Source organism: Filicampus tigris, chromosome 5 (assembly GCF_054856515.1).
Source record: "Filicampus tigris isolate MCC_2025a chromosome 5, RoL_Ftig_1.0, whole genome shotgun sequence".
Taxonomy (NCBI): domain Eukaryota; kingdom Metazoa; phylum Chordata; class Actinopteri; order Syngnathiformes; family Syngnathidae; genus Filicampus; species Filicampus tigris.
In genome coordinates, this window is record NC_141221.1 from 17,797,672 (window position 1) to 17,817,906 (window position 20,235).

Genomic DNA, 20,235 nt, shown 5'->3' on the forward strand with positions numbered 1-20,235 from the left:
ATGAAACGCTACCCACAGCGAACTTCAATCACACTGGAAAATGAGTTGGAGATATGCTGTAACCCCCGACAGTGTCATTAAGCCCGTCACTCTGTCCCCCGGAGTGCAAGGGAGGGAGACACACTGACACCACTGGCCTCCGCAGCACATCGTGTAAGCCCTGAACTAAAGCAAATGCTATCGCTATCTGTCACTCTGAAACTAGCATAATGAAACTGTATAATTACTGCGTCTGCTGTGTTTCTCCATAAACCCTCAGAAGTCAAGAACTCATACAATGGAATCACATCGACTAATGTTTGCTCACAGTGGATTGTAACAAATTCTATCATGCTATAAAAGATCCTATCATATCCTATCATGTATGTTGCCACACATTTCAACCAGTGGAGTGCATACACTGACATACATACAGGCAGACTCACAATACATAGACCAAGATAAGCCTCCACATGGCATCAGAAAGTAGCGTGTGATTGGCCTCTGTGGAGCGACTGCTTCTCTCATCATTAACTCTTCGGAGGATCACACTACCCTAATCATGCTAAGCCTCTCTGAATGAAGTCAAAAACGTGCCCATGCACACATTCACAGTGGATCAAATCATTACACAGAGACACACGCAGCACAACATCTTCCTCATCAACAACAGTGGCACAAAAAAAAGTTGCAGCCTGAAAATATTGAGACTAAATCAGCACTGGATGGGAGACTACTATAGGGAAAGGAGATTTTAAAGCTGTTACTTGTACGGGAATATCCTTCACATTACATGAACAGCTCAGTTTCGATTTCCTGTTAAACACTGAAACAGTCATGGTGTCTAAACCTAAATGGGGGAAATGTTGAATAAAAGTTCTATTTCAAAGTTACTTTTCACTTTTCATAGCAATAAAACTCCCCCCAAAAAACAACAAACAAACAAATGTTTCCTCTTTTTTTCAGCCGAAGCAAGTTTTAAAATTGGGCATAAAAAAAATTAAATGAAAGTAACTGAAACACATGCATTCGAGTAGTCATACTGTAGTTTGCATACGGCAATATCGTGATGTTGCGATATTAAAATTGACACAAAATATCGTTGTCATCATGTCACGATATTAATATCAGAAAATCTGTTTAAAATCCCAAATTGTTTTCCATTTGTGCAGTTCCAGCACCCTCTGGTGGTTAGTTTTCTTAATGCAGTTTAATTTGATACCACCTATGTTTAAAGGGAAGTCAACCCAAACATATTTTTTCCAAAATATGTTCTATGCAGACCCACTAACTGAAATATGGCATTCTGATTCATTTCAACTGCAATTCTGATTCCGTTTGTGGAATAAGAGTTAAACAGCAAAATGCACCCACTTTTAGCCATCTCAGGGGGCAGCCATTTTGTCACTTCTATCTACTGAAGATGACATCGAAGTTGCTCAGAGCTCAGATAACGACCAATCATGGCTCAGCTTCAAAAAACAGGTGAGCTGCGATTGATCGTTACCTGAGCCCTGTTACGTCAACAAGTCATCTTCAGTCGACAGAAGTGACAAAATGGCTGCCCCCTGAGCTAGCTAAAAACGAGTGGATTTCTCATATTCCACAAACGCAATATTAATCATAATGCCGTGTTTAGATTAGTGGGCCAGCATAGAACATATTCTGGAAAAAAAAAAAAATTGGAAGACCCACGCTAATTGCCAATAGGTGCGCATGACTGGCCAAGCCTATTTCTTTGTGAATGCTGTCATCATGTACATGTTTTTTTACACTAGAGTGAGCTTTTATACTGTATCGTTTGCTTTTTATACATCGGCAACCTCATGACAACTATCGTATCGCGAGGTTCATATCGTGATATTATTGTATTGTGACACATCCCTAGTATCTATCTTCCAGTGAAACCTATGCAGCAAGTGTGGAGGTCAGGCGATGATGGCTACATCAACAAAGTAAATAGAAATACATCGTACCAGCACACCACATTGTAACACACTAATATGCTGTATTCAAGAAAAACCTTGTAATCCATATTCTGTTGTAAATCACAGATTTTATTCAATAATCAGTTTCCAAGGATATAACATTTCTGTATCGAGCATTCAAAGGACAGAACCTCTACATACCAGTTTAGTTCCTACACCAAATAAAATGGTTCGCTATGGAGCTGTTTTTGAAAGCCATGACAATAGAACTGAAAACAATTACAAGTGTGTGTGCGCGCGCGCGTAGCAAAACGTGGCACCACAAGGGAACCACGTCGCTTCCATCAAAGCTTGCCACAAGCTGCAATTAAATCTGATGACAGCACCGGCAATAGCTACTAAATTTTCTTAAGTGAACTGTGCTACAATAAAATACCCGGGAAGTCTTTGCCTCTGGTCTCACGACTAAATATTTTACAATCTCTGTGCCACATGGTTCCATACTTTATTTAAGATAGGACATTGGTGTGAGTCCAGCAACAGCCTGTCTCGAGTTTTATTTCGAGACCATGTACGTATATAGCATATATAGACAGAACCCGTAGGCCTCTGTCCGCTCTTAAGACGTAGCACTTTCATTTCACTCATTTGGGGCCTCGTATTTTCAATCCATTTTACTGCTTTCTCAGAGCTCATTCCACAAAGACACATTCCACCTCCTCATAAAGTAAGAGGGCTCCCATCCAAGAGAGATTGGAGAAGGACTCAATATTGTGCCACAGGGACAAGAATGCTGACACTGCCTTAACATGGGACAATAGCTAAAATGAGTGTTGAGAGGCAGAATGAGAAAGGGAATGAAAGCATTTCTTAGGGTATATGTATTGTTTGGAGGCTTGGACTGAGCCAGACTAAGCAGCTATAATCCCGGTCCTTGGCGCAATGTCAGGAGCCTTGCAAAAGTCCATTCTCTCAAAATGCATAAATGCAGTCTCTGACATCCCAGTGTTTGGCGACACTCTATATAATGCGTACTTGTCGCTCTGCTGACCTCTCAACCTGGCAGTCATGATTCTCTTGTTTACAACAGCAAGTCTCTTTGAACAAAAATGTGAGTGGTCAGGAGTAGTTCAGTTCCTGTTAAAACATTAAAGAAAAAAAGCCAAGAAAGTCAAGGGACTTTCTGGTTTGAAGGGAAAATGATAAATGCTGAACCACTTGTGATCTTCTATTTTTATGCAATTTTCAGTATCGGAAGAATAGCCCATATGCATAAATTGACTTGTCTAATGACAAATCACAGCCAGAAATGACTCCAATGAGTGAAAATAGGGTTCAGCCGGGGTAGTGCCCAGAGGACATTGTTGTCTATACCGCTGACTGGTCCAACAACCTTTGCCCTCAACTCCTAATCAGCAATTACCATGCAGCATGCATTAAACAGACTGAAAACAAACAAACATTTTAAATCTCTAGAATTCAAATGTGCATAAGTCTAGGGGGAATTGCTTCAGTTATGGAAGCAGATATACATATACATAAATATATACACATACATATATATATATGTATATATGTATATATGTATGTATGTATGTATGTATGTATGTATGTATATATATATATATATATATATATATATATATATATGTATACATATATATATATGTATACATATACATGTATACATATACATATACATTACTACAGACATGCATTCATAATTCATGAACCAGAGGATTTAATGTAGAGGTTTGCAGTGAAATGAAATCTGCACAGCCTAATGATAAAGGCTTTTGTCTAAGGGTGTACTTCATTTCATGTTATACTACTGAGCTACAATTAGGACTAGCTAACCCAACTCAATACACTCCTCACAATCGTTCATCAGTCACTAGAGACACTATTAAACAGCACGCTCATAATTCTAAACGCGTTCAATACTTGTATCCACATATTAGTTACTGTCCTCTCTTTTTCCTCACCCTTTCCTTTCTTTTATTCATAACTACCAGCTGTGCCTCTTCCCCTCCATCCAAGTACATCTCTTTCGCTTACTCCCTCGCTTTCTCCTTCATTAAAATGGACTTCCTAAAACCTCCATTCATCTTGCTGACAGCCTTTCTATCGATTGGGTTGGAGAGAAGGATGCAGCTTTAAATGGCTCTCCGGCCATTCTGGACGAGGACTGGGCTGGACAGAGGACAAAGAGGAGGAGAAAGAATTATCGGGTTTAGCTGAAGTAGGGAGTCACAAATGTATTTCAGTTATTGGTGAATAACATTTAAACTGCCCTGAGGCTAGGGATGAGAATTCACATGAAAATGCCTCACCAGCTCAGTCCAAAGGATTAGGCCGATGAGATCAGATAATGAATTAATCTCACACTTTGAAAGCAGACACTTTAATTCTCCTCCCCGCATCACTTGCAGGCTGTCGCAAAAGTGTCCTGAAAGTGAGCTTTATGAGACCACTCCAAACATTTGTTTCACTTGGCGACACAGAGATGCAATCCATTTCAATCAAAACCATGTGAACTAGCGCTCTGCTGGAATGTGTTTAATCGGCCTCCATCCGTTACCATCAGACAACATCAAAGAAACAGGAGTGGGCGCGTTTTGTCTTTGTCCCTCTAACTGTGCAAACATCAAATCTACCTGCTGGGATATAGGACGAGACTTTCCATTTCTGCAACGATCAACACTTTTATGACCTCGTCATTGTCGTGTGTTGCCGTGTAAATTTGAAGGAGCCTGTTGGCCAATTGCGTGCAATACCAACGGGTCTGCTGGCTCTCATCTGTAATCATATAGTGCACCTCAGCAGAAAGCGAATGGTCTGCTGCGACTGTGTCACTCTTTATTTGTCATCTAATCTGTCCCTCAGCATTGCCATTGATTGTAAGAGGAGGTGAGAAAAAAACAGACAGGCACTGATATTATAAGATGAATTACTCAACTTCCCAACAGTGAGGGGTTCATTTTACACACTGCGCAGTAGTGTTTGGATATAAGTACAGTATTGTTAGAGCAGCTTTAACAGTGTGCCTTGTGTTTCTTCTGTAAAAAAAAAAAAATTTTAAAAAATCACTGGCGTCGGGCCAAAACATTGTACCTCCGAAATGGTCACAGAGTCCCCAGCAATGTCAAGTTTGTTCAACCCTTAGCATTGCATTGTGAAAGAACGCAAGCCATTTTCAAACACGTTACAATGGTCAATAATGTGTAAAAGTAACATCCACGCGTGTGGACTGACCAATAGTATAGATTTGTGAAAAAATATGAAATGCACCTAAATGTGACTTATGAGGTTTTGACCCTACAACGTCTGTACAGGGCATAATTCAAATGTCTTCTTTGGCAAAACATTCAAATTGCTTGGAATGAAGGAATATCAAATCATGTGCAATAATCTCCATGTGCAAATTCTACATATGCATCACAAAATGCAGAAAACAGGTAGGTGCTCCATTTACGTACACATACTGTAATTGCCTGTAAGCACACCGATCCTTGTTTCCCAGTTGTGTTCATGGCCCATTGGTTGACACTAGCTGTCCATCCCTCATGATTCATGGTTAAGCGAGCTGCTGTTTAGGTTTTCTAAACCACTAGGCCGAGCAGGCGGTGCCTCATTAATAATACAATGTGGGCTGGGAAAACTGTATCACGTATACTTCGGAATCTCAGTCTAGCACGTATCCTCAGCTTCTCATTCTTATTCGTGGTTGTTTTACTAGCATTTTGAGTATTACTGCACATACAGTAGATACTTTAGGTAAGATATGCAAACAGGTCATTTCTTACCTAGGTGAAAAAGACATACAGCGGGACGGACAGAGACAGATAGGCCGTCATCTTTGGTTACGCGTGACGATAATCGCCTCCACGCATGCCCCCACCAAGAATTTCAGTTAAATTGCCATCTTGTCTCTTCTTCCAATCCTAGTTTTTAATCAGCAAAGTATTGGATAGCAAAGGAAAGAGACAGTTGTGCCCGATTCCCCTTGTGCCATCCTTTATTAGTGTCAACCCTCTGAAAGAATGAAAAGGCATGTCCATATCCTAATGACTGTTTAATGATCTTCTCCACTACACGCTTGCTGACAAACTGTGACCCTGTCAAGAGGAACACCCACTTCTAGCCTTTTCGTTCACTCCGTATTCAGAGGTTCAGCACTGTCATTACACCAACTGAGGTTTAAAAGAATCCATGCCACCTCAACCTCGCCAAAAGATAAACATCAGCGATAAAACAGTCCGTGTCACTTTGTTTGGAGCAAAGTTTGCATTACATCAATCACAGCAGATGGACTGAGAGCAAGCGTAGATAAACAATTCCAAAGCTAAAAATGGGACTCCTGATAGGAGACAGAGTGAACCAAGAAAGTTTCTGTCTCTTGTACTTTTCCCTGATTGTAATTCACATTTGAATTTGGGGTTGGGGGAGTCAGCTGTTGAGTCTTTTGAACATCACACGAGACATAATTAGAGACTGCACTGTCGTCGGCCCAGCTCAGTTTCTCCTAAATACTCACACCCAAAATTAGAGGGTTACCTCCCTCTTGTTAAACCTACTATTTCAGATGAAAACGCCACGGGCATACAGACAGGACTGGACGACTTGAGGTTTGGTAGGAAACACAATCTAACAGCTTTGAATCATGTTCACCCTTTTTAATGATGCTGACTTGCATGAAGAAAAAACTCAAACAGCAACACAAGACCAAGATGTCTTTGTATGTGTGATTGTAGCTGCTGAGGATGAATCCAAAAGGCTGCGAGTTAAAGGAATACTAACTTTGCGCAAGTCATGACCTCATTGGTAAGGCCCGCAACACAGAGTCATGGCTGACAAAGCACTCACTCCAAGCCGGAACAAGCCTCACATTTCTGAATTCTCATCCCGTTTCCTTTTTAGGGCTTGCACACATCCTTTTCTATTTCTTCAAGTTTGTGCTAAACCATCAGTGCTACGTCTGTTCATCTTAAAGCACAGTTGGCCAAAGTAGGCTCGTTTTTCTTGTTTCTGTTGTTGGTCCCACATAAGATCGTATAGCGTTTGTCAGCAGATGTAGACAATCCCCTGCATGTTAACTTTACTGATATTTACACTTCTTGATTTAAAGTGACCTCACCTTGTTGAAGAATTAGAATGCAATTACCGTACTTCTTGTTTTGGAATCTATTAGTAGAACTATACAAAGCATGTTAGTTGTATATGTTTTAGCTATTTATCTGAAATCTCTACTTCAATAGTAAATGGCACACTGAAATTCATACTGTAGTGTCAACAATCCAAAAGTTTGCCAAATTGTTTCCAAAAGTATTTAATTATAATGGAAAAAGACATGGACAACTATCGGAACAACTATCCTGGAGGTTTGCTTTTCAAATATGTCAATAGTATGTCTTTTAAAAACACAATGCTCTCATTGACGTGCCAGTTAAATCAACAATTTGATGAAGAGCGAGCTTGTCCAGAGTTGATTATGATTAGACGCACCAGCTCTGTTAGGCTTATAGAGCTTAAGTTCTGTCACAACATACTAGAACAGGGATGGGCAACTGGCAGCCCACATTTTCCACAAAAAAAAACAGGGGGAAATGGGGGAAGAAATCCTGGAAAAACCAAGAAAAATCCAAAATATGAAAACAATAATGAGGAAAAAAGGGGGCGGGGGGGAATCTGTGAAAATGTGAACCGACGGGTACCAAACAGTGGAAATGCAGGGGTTGACTGTGGTTTTAAGTTGTGATATCACTACTGCCCTATACTACAAGTACAACGTGAGTAGGCCTAATACTTTTTTGTGGATTAGGAATGATGTGCATGACAAACATATTACCTCAATATTAACATTATGAGTGAGTTGATTTTTTGTAGAAAATGTACAAAATGAGATAATGTTGGGTTGGTGATCAGCAGTTTTGTGCCATCCTTTAATTGTGATATTTATGCATGCGTGTGATGCCCTTTGCACTGGAAAATAATTTACAACATGTGGTTATTTTGTTGTTTGCTTCAAACCCTTTAAGTTAGGATAGTGGATCTTTTACACATGCATTGAAAAATGTATTATCAAAAACAAAACATATTAAGGGCAAGCATGTTACATGTATTTTGTCCATATTTATTTATTTGTCATAAATCTGGCTAGGAAGTCCGTGGGCCCCCCCAGTAGCACTAATGAAAAACTGTGGCCCCCTCTCGCATTTAAGTTGCCCATCCCTGTACTAGACCTAAAGTTAAGTTAAAGATTATCCTAAACCCCAATTATAAGACACAACAGCAAGGCCATTTGGTCCAACAGGCTCTTTTTGTCCGACAATTAATGGAACAACTGATTACTTCATTTAACAATTCCCCAAACTTTACATTAGATGTTACTGTACTCTATTACAAATGGACAGTAATCTGTGCCACTGGGCTAAGACTCTTTGTTCTACACTGGAAGGTAGATATGTCCTGGAAATCCAGTCAGAAACAACATCCCACCTCCGGCCTCTAGGAAGTGACCTCAACCTCCAAAAGGCCAGATAAAAAGTCCACACCAGAAACAAAAACACCGACCCAGCCGTAATGATCTATCCGCCAGGCTCCAGTGTGTACGGAGCGAGGCCAGATGGTGTGACACACATATGACTCTGATTAGGGGGGCTTTACAGGGAACTGGCAGCAAAGGGAGGGAGGGAGAACTTGTACTAGGCCAACTAGGACATTACATGATTCATCTGTTAGTGGTGTTCAAGATCACCACTTTTCTTCAATATCTCAGCATGGGGTGCAGTACTGGCTATGACACAATTAATTGCATGCAGATAAAAACAAATCAGTATTTTACTGCTACAGAATAAGGACCTTGCATACGTTACCCGAGCGCTCACACAGCCCCCAATGCAAACTTGGCGCTCCATAAATCATACTTCCCTCTGCACATATCCTAAAAATGTGCAATGGGGAGATGTCTCTGATCTAATTTTTTGAAACGTTTTGTCCTGCTTTGTTCAGACTTTGACTGGACTGTTTAAATGCCTCGTGATATCAGCAAGGACAAACAAGCAAACTCCACAGCCTGGTCGGAAGGATAAGGAATGAAGGGGAAATGGAGGCTATTCTTCTCCTTGGCTGATGGCAATTGTGTAGGAATACAAGCACCTGTCAGCCCCCGACAATGACCACAGAGGCCAACAGACAGGATGGCGGACGTCACAGGACAGTTTTTGTTTTCTCTCGATGCCTAATAAACTTCATTTGTCTGAATTACATCCTCAAATAAACCTTTATTTCCTGCTCCGTCAAACATATAAATGCAGACTACATATTTGCATGACAGTGTTGCAAGGTGAAAAGGTCATCTAATTGCCCTGTCCTTGAAATGCATCCCTCCTTCAATGTGACCTTCGTTCCAACTGAATACCTCTTTCTTAAATAAACAAAGAGCAGCCACATTTGTGTGTCCTTCAGGTCCCTTCTAAAAGGCTACGGCAGATGAAGGCGTGGTACAGCACAATCCCACACAAACAGCTGATAAGACACTGAAAAAATTGCGGCCACCTCTAGTTATCTTCTAAAGCTAGCTTGCTTTTTCCATTTCAAAACATGCTGCTATATGTGCGCTTCTTACCTCTCTGTCCTTCAGCTTCATGGCGAGAACGAGCTGGTTCCGATGGTTGGTCAAAGCTTCACGATAGTTCCCCTTGGAGAAGAATGCCGAGCCTAAATTCCCATGAGCACGGCATTCCCCTGTTTGGTCACCTGGAGATGAAATTAGATTCATTATACAGAGGGCAGCAGGTGATTACAAAGCAGACTGCGTTTCTGAACATTTCTAGCCCTCAGTGTTCAACCATGGTGTGGCCCTTAAAGGGGAAAATGGATACCGCACATTCTCCACAGTAGAATGGTTTCCCTGACAGTAGTGTTAAAGACACCTCTCCCAGGTTTGGATGGAAACATCTTATTTCATCTTAACACAGAGGCATTTGCAGACATCCCAAGTAAAGTACACGTGCCCGTGATCAATCCACAGTTTCACAAAGGCTGTGCTTGGTCATGTGAGGTTAGTTTTTGTTTTCTTCATCAGAACATTTTCTCAACAAAGATCTTTTCTCCGGATGAAAATCAAAGCTGTGCGAGCTAATTTAGTAATTGATCGAGGATTTAGTAAAACCTGGGCACCATTTCTGGATATGGAAGATTCAAACTTTGGGGGAATAAAAATGTTAATATGAATATCTCACTGGTAACAAAAGTGTGAATACAATTGTGTCACACACACTAGCACATAAGGTTAAAAACAAAACAAAACAAAAAAACCTTAACCTATAACACTGTATCATATAAGCAGTTTTATAAGAACTGGACATTAACCAATGACATGGTAATGGCTGCGGAGGGGTTTCCACCTCCATCTTTTTCCTAGATTACCTTTACTAGATAAAAACGAAATGTTTCGTAGCATGTTAGTCAAACTTTGTTAGTGCATTATTGTAAAGTTGCTACATTTGGTGAATTTGAAGTCAGATTTAACAGCATGTGGCTTGGCTGAACATTTTGGTGTTTAAATATATGTGTAATAATTGCTTTGCTTTGGTTTAAAAGTGTAAGGGACACAAAGTTGCACTGAAAACTTTTTAAAGGAGGAGCACAAGCACAAATAATGAGATTCCAAAGATTACTTTGGTAAAAATGTGAAAAAGGCCTCAAAAAAGACACAGAAAACTCAATATTTTCCTGAGCTGGGTCCGCCCACTGGCCGTTTGACCCGGGGCGTGCGTGACATCACTGGCTCAGCCGCGTCGTCCTCAGAAAATAAAAATGGCAAAGACAAGCTGTTGGTAAGTATTGGTCGTGCGTTTTTATTGTTCAATTAAAAAAGAAACAAAATGAATCAGAAGAAAAACCACGACAAACACATTTCACAGCCGGCAAGAATATGTTCTAAGCTGTCGCAATAGTTGAAACAAGGCATTCTGATAAATATTGGGTTTGTGGAATAAGAGTTAATGCACCCGTTTTTAGCCATCGCTGGGAGCGGCCATTTTGTCACTTCTGTCGACTGAAAATGACATTACAGTTGCTCAAGGCTCAGGTAATGACCAACCGCAGCTCACCTGTTTTCTGAAGCTGAGCCATGATTGGTCGTTATTTGAGCCCTGAGCAACTGTGATATCATTTTCAGTCTGCAGAAGTGACAAAATCGCCGCCGCCTAAGATGGCTAGATTTTGCTGCTTAACTCATATTCCAGAAACACAATATTAATCAGAATGCCTTGTAGTGGGTCTGCATAGAACATATTCTTGAAAAAAAATGTTTGGTTGACTTCCTCTTTAAATATCACTTTTTCAGTCATTTCAACTGTGTCTTGAGCTTGTGTCTCTGAGCTTGAAGCGAGCATGCACAGGCACTAAGGAATACTTTGAAAAGTGTGTTTTAATATGTATACAAATTATTTAAAGCATATGGAAGGGCTAAAACTAGTGGTGGCAGCTCTAAGAGTGAAAACTATGCAGCTAATACATGTGATTGGTATCGGTCAATCTCACTCATGGAGAGAGATGGGAAATTGGCTTTAGCCACAGGTGCTTCTACTCAACCGGCAGGTAAACGAGTTCAGTTGATGAAAAGCACCTATGGCTCAAGACAAACTGTGGCAGTGGTTTTTACTTTCTTGACAGAATTCGGCAGCATAAAACACTTAGCAGAACACAAAAGAATTAGATGGTCTTAATATCATGGATTTTCACTTATTGTAAGTGGGTCTGGAAAGTATTCCCAGCAATAACCAGGGGTTCAATGTACTTTAGACTGTTGAAGATCTTTATGTACAAAACATATTATGGACCCGCTGTCCATTTAGGATTGAAATGGGTGTCAATTCCTACAGTTCCCAGTCCTCTTACCTAAGGTCTTGGCCACCTCCAAGTCCTGTTGCATGTAGCCGGTGCTCTTCTCGGTATTGCCCAGAGACCAGTGGGCGCTGCTGAGGGCTGAAAAGACAGAGCCACGCAGCTTGAGGCTGCATGTGCCGATCTTCAAAGCTGCTTCTAGAACTACAACAGAAGCTGTGTGGTGGCCAGCTGTCAGCAGCTCCTGGCCGATCACAGACACCACCACAAAAGGACTCTTGTCCAGCTTCATCTTTTGCAGCTGTTGATAAGTTGGCTCGAGAGACTCTGCAGAAGGCACATGAGTGAGACCGGGATTAGAAGCAGAAAGCCAAAATATAACCTTGGGCTTGACATGTTGATTGACAACAATATCTGATGTTGGTACTACTTTGGTGACTTTCTTACATGTTATGCTCACAGATAAACTGTTGCCTGAAGTCAAAATTCTCATTCTTCCAGTGATGGCTTCCAGTGACTGTCCATAAGCATACTCTGTGTCTTCACCGTGTGACAGCTTTCACTGACACTTCACTTAAACCCAAAGTAATGTATGTATGACTAATTTCCAGGTGCCTTGACCCAGACGTGACTACTTTAAAGCCAGGCATTTTGCAACAGTATTATTGCGCACATAGTAAAAACGAGGTTTAAACGATTGTGGGCACAAAGTAAATATGTGAGTATGAGAGAATACAGCAGACTGAAGTAGAGTTGATGGAGAAACTAATATATATATAGTGCACAAGTTGTAGAGGCACAGCAATGCAGAGCAGAGACACACAAGGTGACCTTTGAAGAGGTTGAAAATGCGCACAATGACATAAATCAATGTTGGGCCGCATGGGATTGGGGATTCACAGCCCTTTCAGATTGCATGCCCTCTGGCAGACACCAGCATCGAACAAGCGGATCAGCGGTGGCGGCTTGGAGGAACACAGCTTCATTGTTTCAATTGCTTATAACTGACACATATCTACAATTATATCGATCTGTCGAACGATTAATTATTATGGCCATGCAATGCCCAGTGGATGCCTGCTATCGTGGGATGGAAAGGGGCCGGGCTAATATCCGAATAGCGAACATCCGCTTAGGCCATTCTAAGTGCAATGAAAAAAATTAAATAAAAAATACAACGATACATGTATCTGTGTCCAATCATTCGACCATTGGTCATAGTTTGGTGCGCACTGTATTGAACGGCACCCTTTTTTTTCCCCCTCTTCAATCATTAGCGCTCCAACAGCCTGTTTCCGCAACTCTTAACAACCTGTGAGTGTGTGGTGAAATCAGCAAAGATATGGTATGGTAATACTTATTGTTCTCTTCACTACATGTACACCCACATTATGTAATTGAAGCATTCTATTGAAATATATCTAGCACTGACATATATACACTTGATATTTTTCTTTATTTGGCAACGTGTCTGCTTGTGCGGCGCCTGCGTGTGACGTCTACGATTGGCGGTCGTTGACGAGGGACAGACTGGGACCACGTATGTCGGCTAAATATGCAGACGGGAACTTTGTGACGGTTAGGCGATGCCCAGCTCAGCAAAATAACACATCAATAAACACAGTCACAAGTGTTAATTACAACCGCAGCAAAGCGTGCTGGGAATGCCGCTTCTCTAATGGCTCGTTGTGACACAAAAATGACTAATGCTGTAGAAAAGGCCAAAAATTGATTTATTCTTTAGGATAAATACTGTTTATTAATATTACTTATTTAGTTGTTTTAACCATTGAGTAATTTGCATGCATTTGTATGTTCTTGCGTGGTACGTGTGATGCACTCAGATGGGTAGCGTGAGCACAGATTTAAGTTTGCTTGGAGGTGTTTGTCATTGGCCAGTAAGTTGTGTCATGTAATTCACATGCATTCAAACACACTTTTAGGATTAGCAATAGTCTATTTTCATCGCAAAATGTTCTTTGTGTGAAGTTGTTAACGTAAATGTCGCCAAGTCAGTCCGCTAAGTAGTGTACCGGAAGTTGTGTGAATTGGTTTCAAATAAGAGCACAAACAGGAAATACCATATTAGCTGCCTAAATGTTGCTGACTTAACATTTTGCCGATTCACGGACAATTGTCAATTTCCCTCCAAAGCATTGGCGAATTGTCCTTTTGATGACGTATTGGTCGGGTACATGCGACCTGTCCGTTCAGACAAAGGTCGCATTGCAAAAACTCTAATACGTATCCGATTTAGGACACCTATGAACGTGACCCAGGTCGGATTGGAAAAAAAATCTGAATTGAACCATTCAGACTGTCATAAGAAAATCTGCTCACATGCGGGCAAAAAAATCTGATTTGGGTCCCATTTGCCTGTAGTCTGAACGTAGGCATAGTGTTACTCTTCCTATCGCTTAACCATTTCGGCATGTTTAGGGGAAAACAAGCATACTCAAGCTATTGGAACGCACCCAACCATTCCTGGAGCCCCACAAAGAGTCAGATTCACTTACACACATACACAATGAGATGCAACTGAAGAGTCTGAAGAGCGTTGCTGTTGAGGTACTTGGCAAAATGTCAAGCTTACAGAGAGAGGTTGCATATAAAAAACCCATTCATGGGTTGTAATTGCCTTTAGAAGTGACACAGAGAGCTGTGTCATAAATTAAACATGGAGAGAATCCTTCTGGGGGAGGAAATGGTGTCATGACTGTTGTATTCATGAACAGATAGTTATGACTATCCCCAAATGTATTGTTTCACATAAATACAGGTGCTAAAACACCACACGCATGAACACAAGCAGTCAAATTTTAAAGCTTTACAACCTTCATAAGGACAATTCTGCACACATTAGCATCATGTACTGCGAAGAGTATAAGAGCAAGACATCCAGTAGCATTGTTGCATCTAAAATAATGAGACAAATGAGAAACTGGGGACAAAATGAAGAACAAAAGAAGAGCAAATTATCCAGGACTTTTATTTCTTTGCTTAGTTAGATTGATTTTGATCACTGTAACCAAATGTGTGGTGTCGCGCAGGCTCATTTATGAGAATTAGGTTATCACTGAGATATTACTGTTATCTCAAGGTGATTGTTTTAGGCAAATGAAAATCAGTGCAGTGAGACAAAAGGATCACTTTAACACCTCGAAGCTGAGATAGTGGCTGTTTCTCATGAGCCCAATTAACAAAGAATGGAAACGTTGTCAAAATCTCAGAAGGATGTTTAACTTAGCTCGATTATGCTGCATAGAAAAAGGTTGCAGAGATCAATTTGACTCATTTCCTCAGGGTCTGCATCAATATATGAAGGAAAAATGAAACATTTCTAATTAAGTGCTCCCCATCCACTTGAAGAAAGTTTACTCAATGGAAGAATGAATGAAAGGAAATATTAACTATTGATTTATTTCATTTACCAAAAGTTTATGAGCCGAGATGAAGAAGAGTGTCTCCCTTTCATTAAACCAACTTTGGAAAGCAATTCAACTTTATTAAACTGACCTTACAAAATTGAGATTCATAAGTCATTCTACAGTCTGTGATTGTGATTGCATATAGATTAAAACAAAAATGTATTCAGTGAAATGAAAACAAAAGAACGTGGCACTAAGGTTGATGTTGAAAGGGGGGCTTTAAACGTAATTTTAAAATGTCTGAACCGGTTGAGGATGGTGCCCATTAGATCTGGTCAATGTCAGTTCTGATGCCACTATTGTGGTTCAAATTTGAATTCAATCATTTTTTATATGTAAAAAATAGGACACACAAAAAAAAACATACTTACATTCATCAGTTTGCACATTACACATCTTGTCTTTGAACTGTATTCAATTGAACATAGCTTGAAAAGGGTTTGCAAAAAATTGTAGGCCTATTCTGTTTTTATTTACATTCTACACAAATTCATTGGAATGGGGGTTTGTAGTTAGTTGTATTTCAGGGGAAACAACATTTACTGTATCTGTCAATGGGCCTTTTTCACCATTTCTGACCTTCAATCCTCAAAATGAACAGAATCATCCACGCAATTATAGGCTCACTCTTAACACGTCAAATAGCTATTATGGCCAACAGCTCGCTCTAAGATCCAAATGGAAAAAAAATTGGAGGGGAAAAATCTGCTACAATGATCAGAAAGGAGTTGGAGGTGAGATCGCTCTACTTTCCACTTGTGAGATTTCTTTGTTGTGGGAAATACTGGATGAGTCACATGATAGCACAACAGCTGCTTGCATCTGGTAATGAGCACAAACCTTGATCTGCGCGAGGCTTGCGTGTCAGAGAGAATGGGCTGAATTATATATGACACATTGGTAAAACATATGAAGTGTAAAGCGAGAAAGTTTTGATCAACTCAGCCCATGTGGTGTCCTTGAAAAATGCCTTGATAATCACTGATTCAAGATGGGAGGTATGCAGGGTTGTTTTTTAATGCTTTGGGAGTCTACAACTACTACATACTGACATCTAGAGAAAGACATAAGATAAATGTAGCACAAATGTCCTTCCATAAAAACAATCAGCTCTTTCTTGGCCAAATAAAAGCAACCTAGATAAAAGACAGTGGAGGGTGTAGCTGTGTTTACTCTTAAAACTGTTATGAATCATTAAATGATTAAAGCGAAGTACAACTTTCATGTTCAATTAAAAATTAATTGCAAACCAAAGGAATAAATTATGGCAAATGCATGAAGGACATTTTACTAATGTCTACAAGAGGCATATTTTGATTTTAGATATTCGATTGAATTAAGTGTTTTTCAAGTAAGTAGTTCCAAAGTTTTTTTTATTTTTTTTTCATTCCAGTTAAAATGCATGGGAGAAGTAATGTCTTGGGATTAACAAGGCAATATATGTTGCTGCTCGTGGTCGCCTATCTTTCACATATCAGCAGACGTTGTCCAACTAACATCGGTTATCCTCACTGTTTACAGGCCTAACATTGATTAGAGTCCCAGTGTGCCGACAGCATCTCTGAGAGGATCACCGCTCTTAATCCTTCAACCTAGCGAACATCTCTTTAACACACCTTGGATGAGGTCCTTAGCTGGATGTGCCAAACTGCAGGGGATACGGTAAACAATTAAGAGATTAAAAGGCCCTGGTCCCCCCTACAGGGAGGACTCATTCCTGTCCATGATGCTTCAATCTGGGCTTGCACCCAAGCCGTTTTCTTGTTTTGCTTCCAGTTACGAGCGTATGTACTTGACGTCACTCAAATGGGAACTCCATTTTATTCACTTAATAATCTCCACCTTCCTTGCACAAGAACAAACACTAAAAATAAGGGGGGAAAATTCTACTTAAAGTCAATCCGTGATCCGCTGATATCCTGGTTACATTGACATTTTGAAGGGTTGAACAAGGTCCCATTTAGATACAGCTGCTGTTTAGAGTTGAATTTGGAAGGAGGGATGCAGTCCATGCAGATCTGAAGCATATTAAATTCCACTGCAGTGGTCATCTGAAGTGAAATCATTGCCAGGTTTGTTTAGAGCCTCATTAGACTGCCTCACGCTGATTACTCATGCACAGTTAGGTCAGTGCAGTTGAACGATAATTATGCATAAACAGAAAGCACACATTTTAGTCGAAATCTGGTCTTGAGCACACTATTTATAAATCTCCTCAGCTCTAGGGAAACTGCTTTGTCAGGGCCAGGCACACACAATGGCATTAGTGTTGGATCTTCATTAAGATAACGGGCTATCTGCGAGAGGGATCAGACTGACAATAAAATACGCTGAAGTTGCAGCGATCAGGCCTAAGAGACAGGGGGGGGTACGTACATGACACCAACAGTCAGTCGTAAGACAGATAGAGCCGGCCTTCCTGCACAATGAGTGAAGAGTGACAGGTAAAGTCAGCCAAACATGCTCATTGACTGACACAGTAGGAGGATAATCACAGACATTTTGGCACCTGTGGGACAAAATCTATAGAGATGGCGAGACAGACCGACAGGTTCCCTCAGCACACGGAGACATCGACTGACATATACCGGCATACATAAACAACATGCTAATGCGTTTCTTACCCCGTAGAGGAGATTTCATGGCGGCTTCTACCATGCCCACCAGTAGCTGAAGGCTCTTGGGGTCTTGGGCCAGCCCGGAGGCAAACGCGGCCAGTGCGTCGGCATGGCGACCAAGGTACTGAAGGGCAACACCCTGTCGGAAGTATGCCTATACAGAAATAGAAAGACAACAAACTTTAGTCATGGCAAGCAATACTGTGAACTTTCAATTTACCCGACACACTGATTGCACATCATTTTGTTGATACACTATAAAAGCAGTTCTCAGGCGCCTGTTCTACTTTTATTATAGTGACTGACATCACTGGGCTTTTTGTTCTTGTTAATTATCTTAAATAAATTCACATAAATGCATGTATTCCACTTTGGCTGGCTGCTTTCTCGAGGAAAATAGATTTTGGATTTCTTAATGTGCTCTTTTTTTACTGTAGAAAGGACATATAACCATAGCAGTGACAAAACTGTGGTTGTGCTACTTAAAAGAAACGGTAAACGCAAGGAAAAGCAGAATGGCCCGTGGTTCAATGACAAATGTCCATAAACGCCTAAGAGTGCACATTCCCTTTCTCAGTTCATTTTAATAAAGTGATAACACATTCTGTATTTTTCACTTCAGAAGTGTACCGGTTCCATAAAGTAGGATATTTGATTTGGTTCTTGAATCAAACAGAAATTACCTGCATTTGTCATTTGGTCTCAGTGGTGACAGAATAATAATTCAGCAGCATATAAAGTACTTGACAGGCTGCATCTTTTTGTAACACTATAGGCCTACCTCATGATGGAATATCTTGTTTTCATGAGAAGTGTACAGGATTTGACCCAAAAGCAATGCAATTTAATAAGTTAACTTTATGATCTCATTCATCAAAATAATATGCACAACTCCCACCTTAGCTTTGATATGTCAAAATATATCAGTTTAATGGGAAAACCAAGGCGTGACATGTTCATGGCACGTTTTCGGAGTTACGACAGGATTTGCAGATCATGTTGTGGAAAATTTTACGGCTTCAACATAAAATAGAGCTGATTTTCGAGGGATCGGATTGCTTCATTAGCGTACAGCAGAAACAAGTTCATATCCTTGGCCAAGTGAGTCTTCATACAAGATTCTGATCGAGTTTACCAACAGTAGCACGGAGAAACTGAACATCATCCAGCTCTGTCTTTTCAAGCCAAACCACTAAATCCTACCAAAAGCCAGCAAACTGGTCTCTGTAAAAGGTGCTGGAAGCACACAGCTACAGCAGTAACGCATGAAATGAGCAATGGGCTGTGCATAGCGCTAAAGCATGAAATGAGCAATGGGCCGTGCGTAGCACTATAAGAATCGAACAGTTTACCATATCGAGAGTTCTAACTTTTCTCTTTTAGGTGTTTTTGGATATCTGAGCTTGCGTGTGGCAACAGTAGACCAGCCAACAATTGGTCAATGTTCGTCAATCCGACAGCTCCAAAAATGACACGGGATAATTTGCTATTAGCATCTAGGAACTCTTTTCATTAATCTTTACAAGTTTTTCTGTTAGCAAGTCACAAAGCCTGAGAGTGAAAGGGGCCAGGGGGATTAACAAAAATGAGACATGACATTGAATTTATAGAGGCCAGTAATTCATTTTACTTCCATCCTAGCACTCCCCCCCTCTCCCGCTGCCCACTGACTACCAATTTCTCCATAACGGCTGCCACCTTAACGATTAGATATCCCTTCACTTGCATCACAACTCCATTGAAAACAGGCAAGACAACAGAAATGTGATTCAAAGCATTCATCTTCGTCCTAATGCTGTTATTATATGGGGGGAGCGCCGGACAGGGTAGCCGCTCGATAATAATTGCATCAGGTGGTGGTGGAGTTTGGGCAGCAGGACGCACTGGTGAGAGCAGAGAGGCCAACAAATGTTCTGCCCAGGGGAACAAAAGACATTTAAAAGCACATCTCTCTTTGATTAGATTTAGCCTACAATATGCACTCCAAGAGGTCTTTGCCTTTATTCTCTCAAGCGGCGTACCCTGACTGGGAAAGAAAAAAAGATGCATAAAAGAAGGCTTGCTTCAAACAAAAATTGGCATCCTTTTCGTTTACACTGCGCTCTGCTATAGACAGATGATTCAGAAAGGAGAGTGTATTAAAATATTGCAAACACAAGCACAAGAATGAATGCATAAAGTGAAACAGCTGCCGTACATATGACAGAATCAATGTGCCATATAGCCGTGTAAGATTTGCTTTTGCTTTCATTAATCTCCCACTGCCTTCAACTATCATGCAGCTCCACTGACATGCGTGCACACACGCACGCTCACAATATAGTTTCCACTTTGGCGTAATCAGACAAGTCAATTTAAGCAGCCTTTCACATAAAGCATAGATAACTTTGAATTAAGTTACATTACAATACGTGAATACTAAGGAATACT

The 20,235-nt window shown here is 40.6% G+C and overlaps 1 protein-coding gene across 3 annotated transcripts in view; it reads right to left on the reverse strand.

The window, feature by feature from the left end:
* The window catches only part of LOC147147626 (tetratricopeptide repeat protein 28-like), a 203,552-nt gene that overhangs the window by 62,496 nt on the left and 120,821 nt on the right, over nucleotides 1-20,235 (reverse strand). For all 3 annotated transcript variants that reach the window (XM_086031238.1, XM_086031237.1, XM_086031240.1), the window contains 3 exons: nucleotides 17,812-17,959; nucleotides 11,814-12,086; nucleotides 9,535-9,665 (listed from right to left, as the gene is read on the reverse strand). In XM_086031238.1, the coding sequence (XP_085887364.1) occupies nucleotides 9,535-9,665; nucleotides 11,814-12,086; nucleotides 17,812-17,959 (552 nt within the window). The remainder of the gene's footprint in view (nucleotides 1-9,534; nucleotides 9,666-11,813; nucleotides 12,087-17,811; nucleotides 17,960-20,235) is intronic.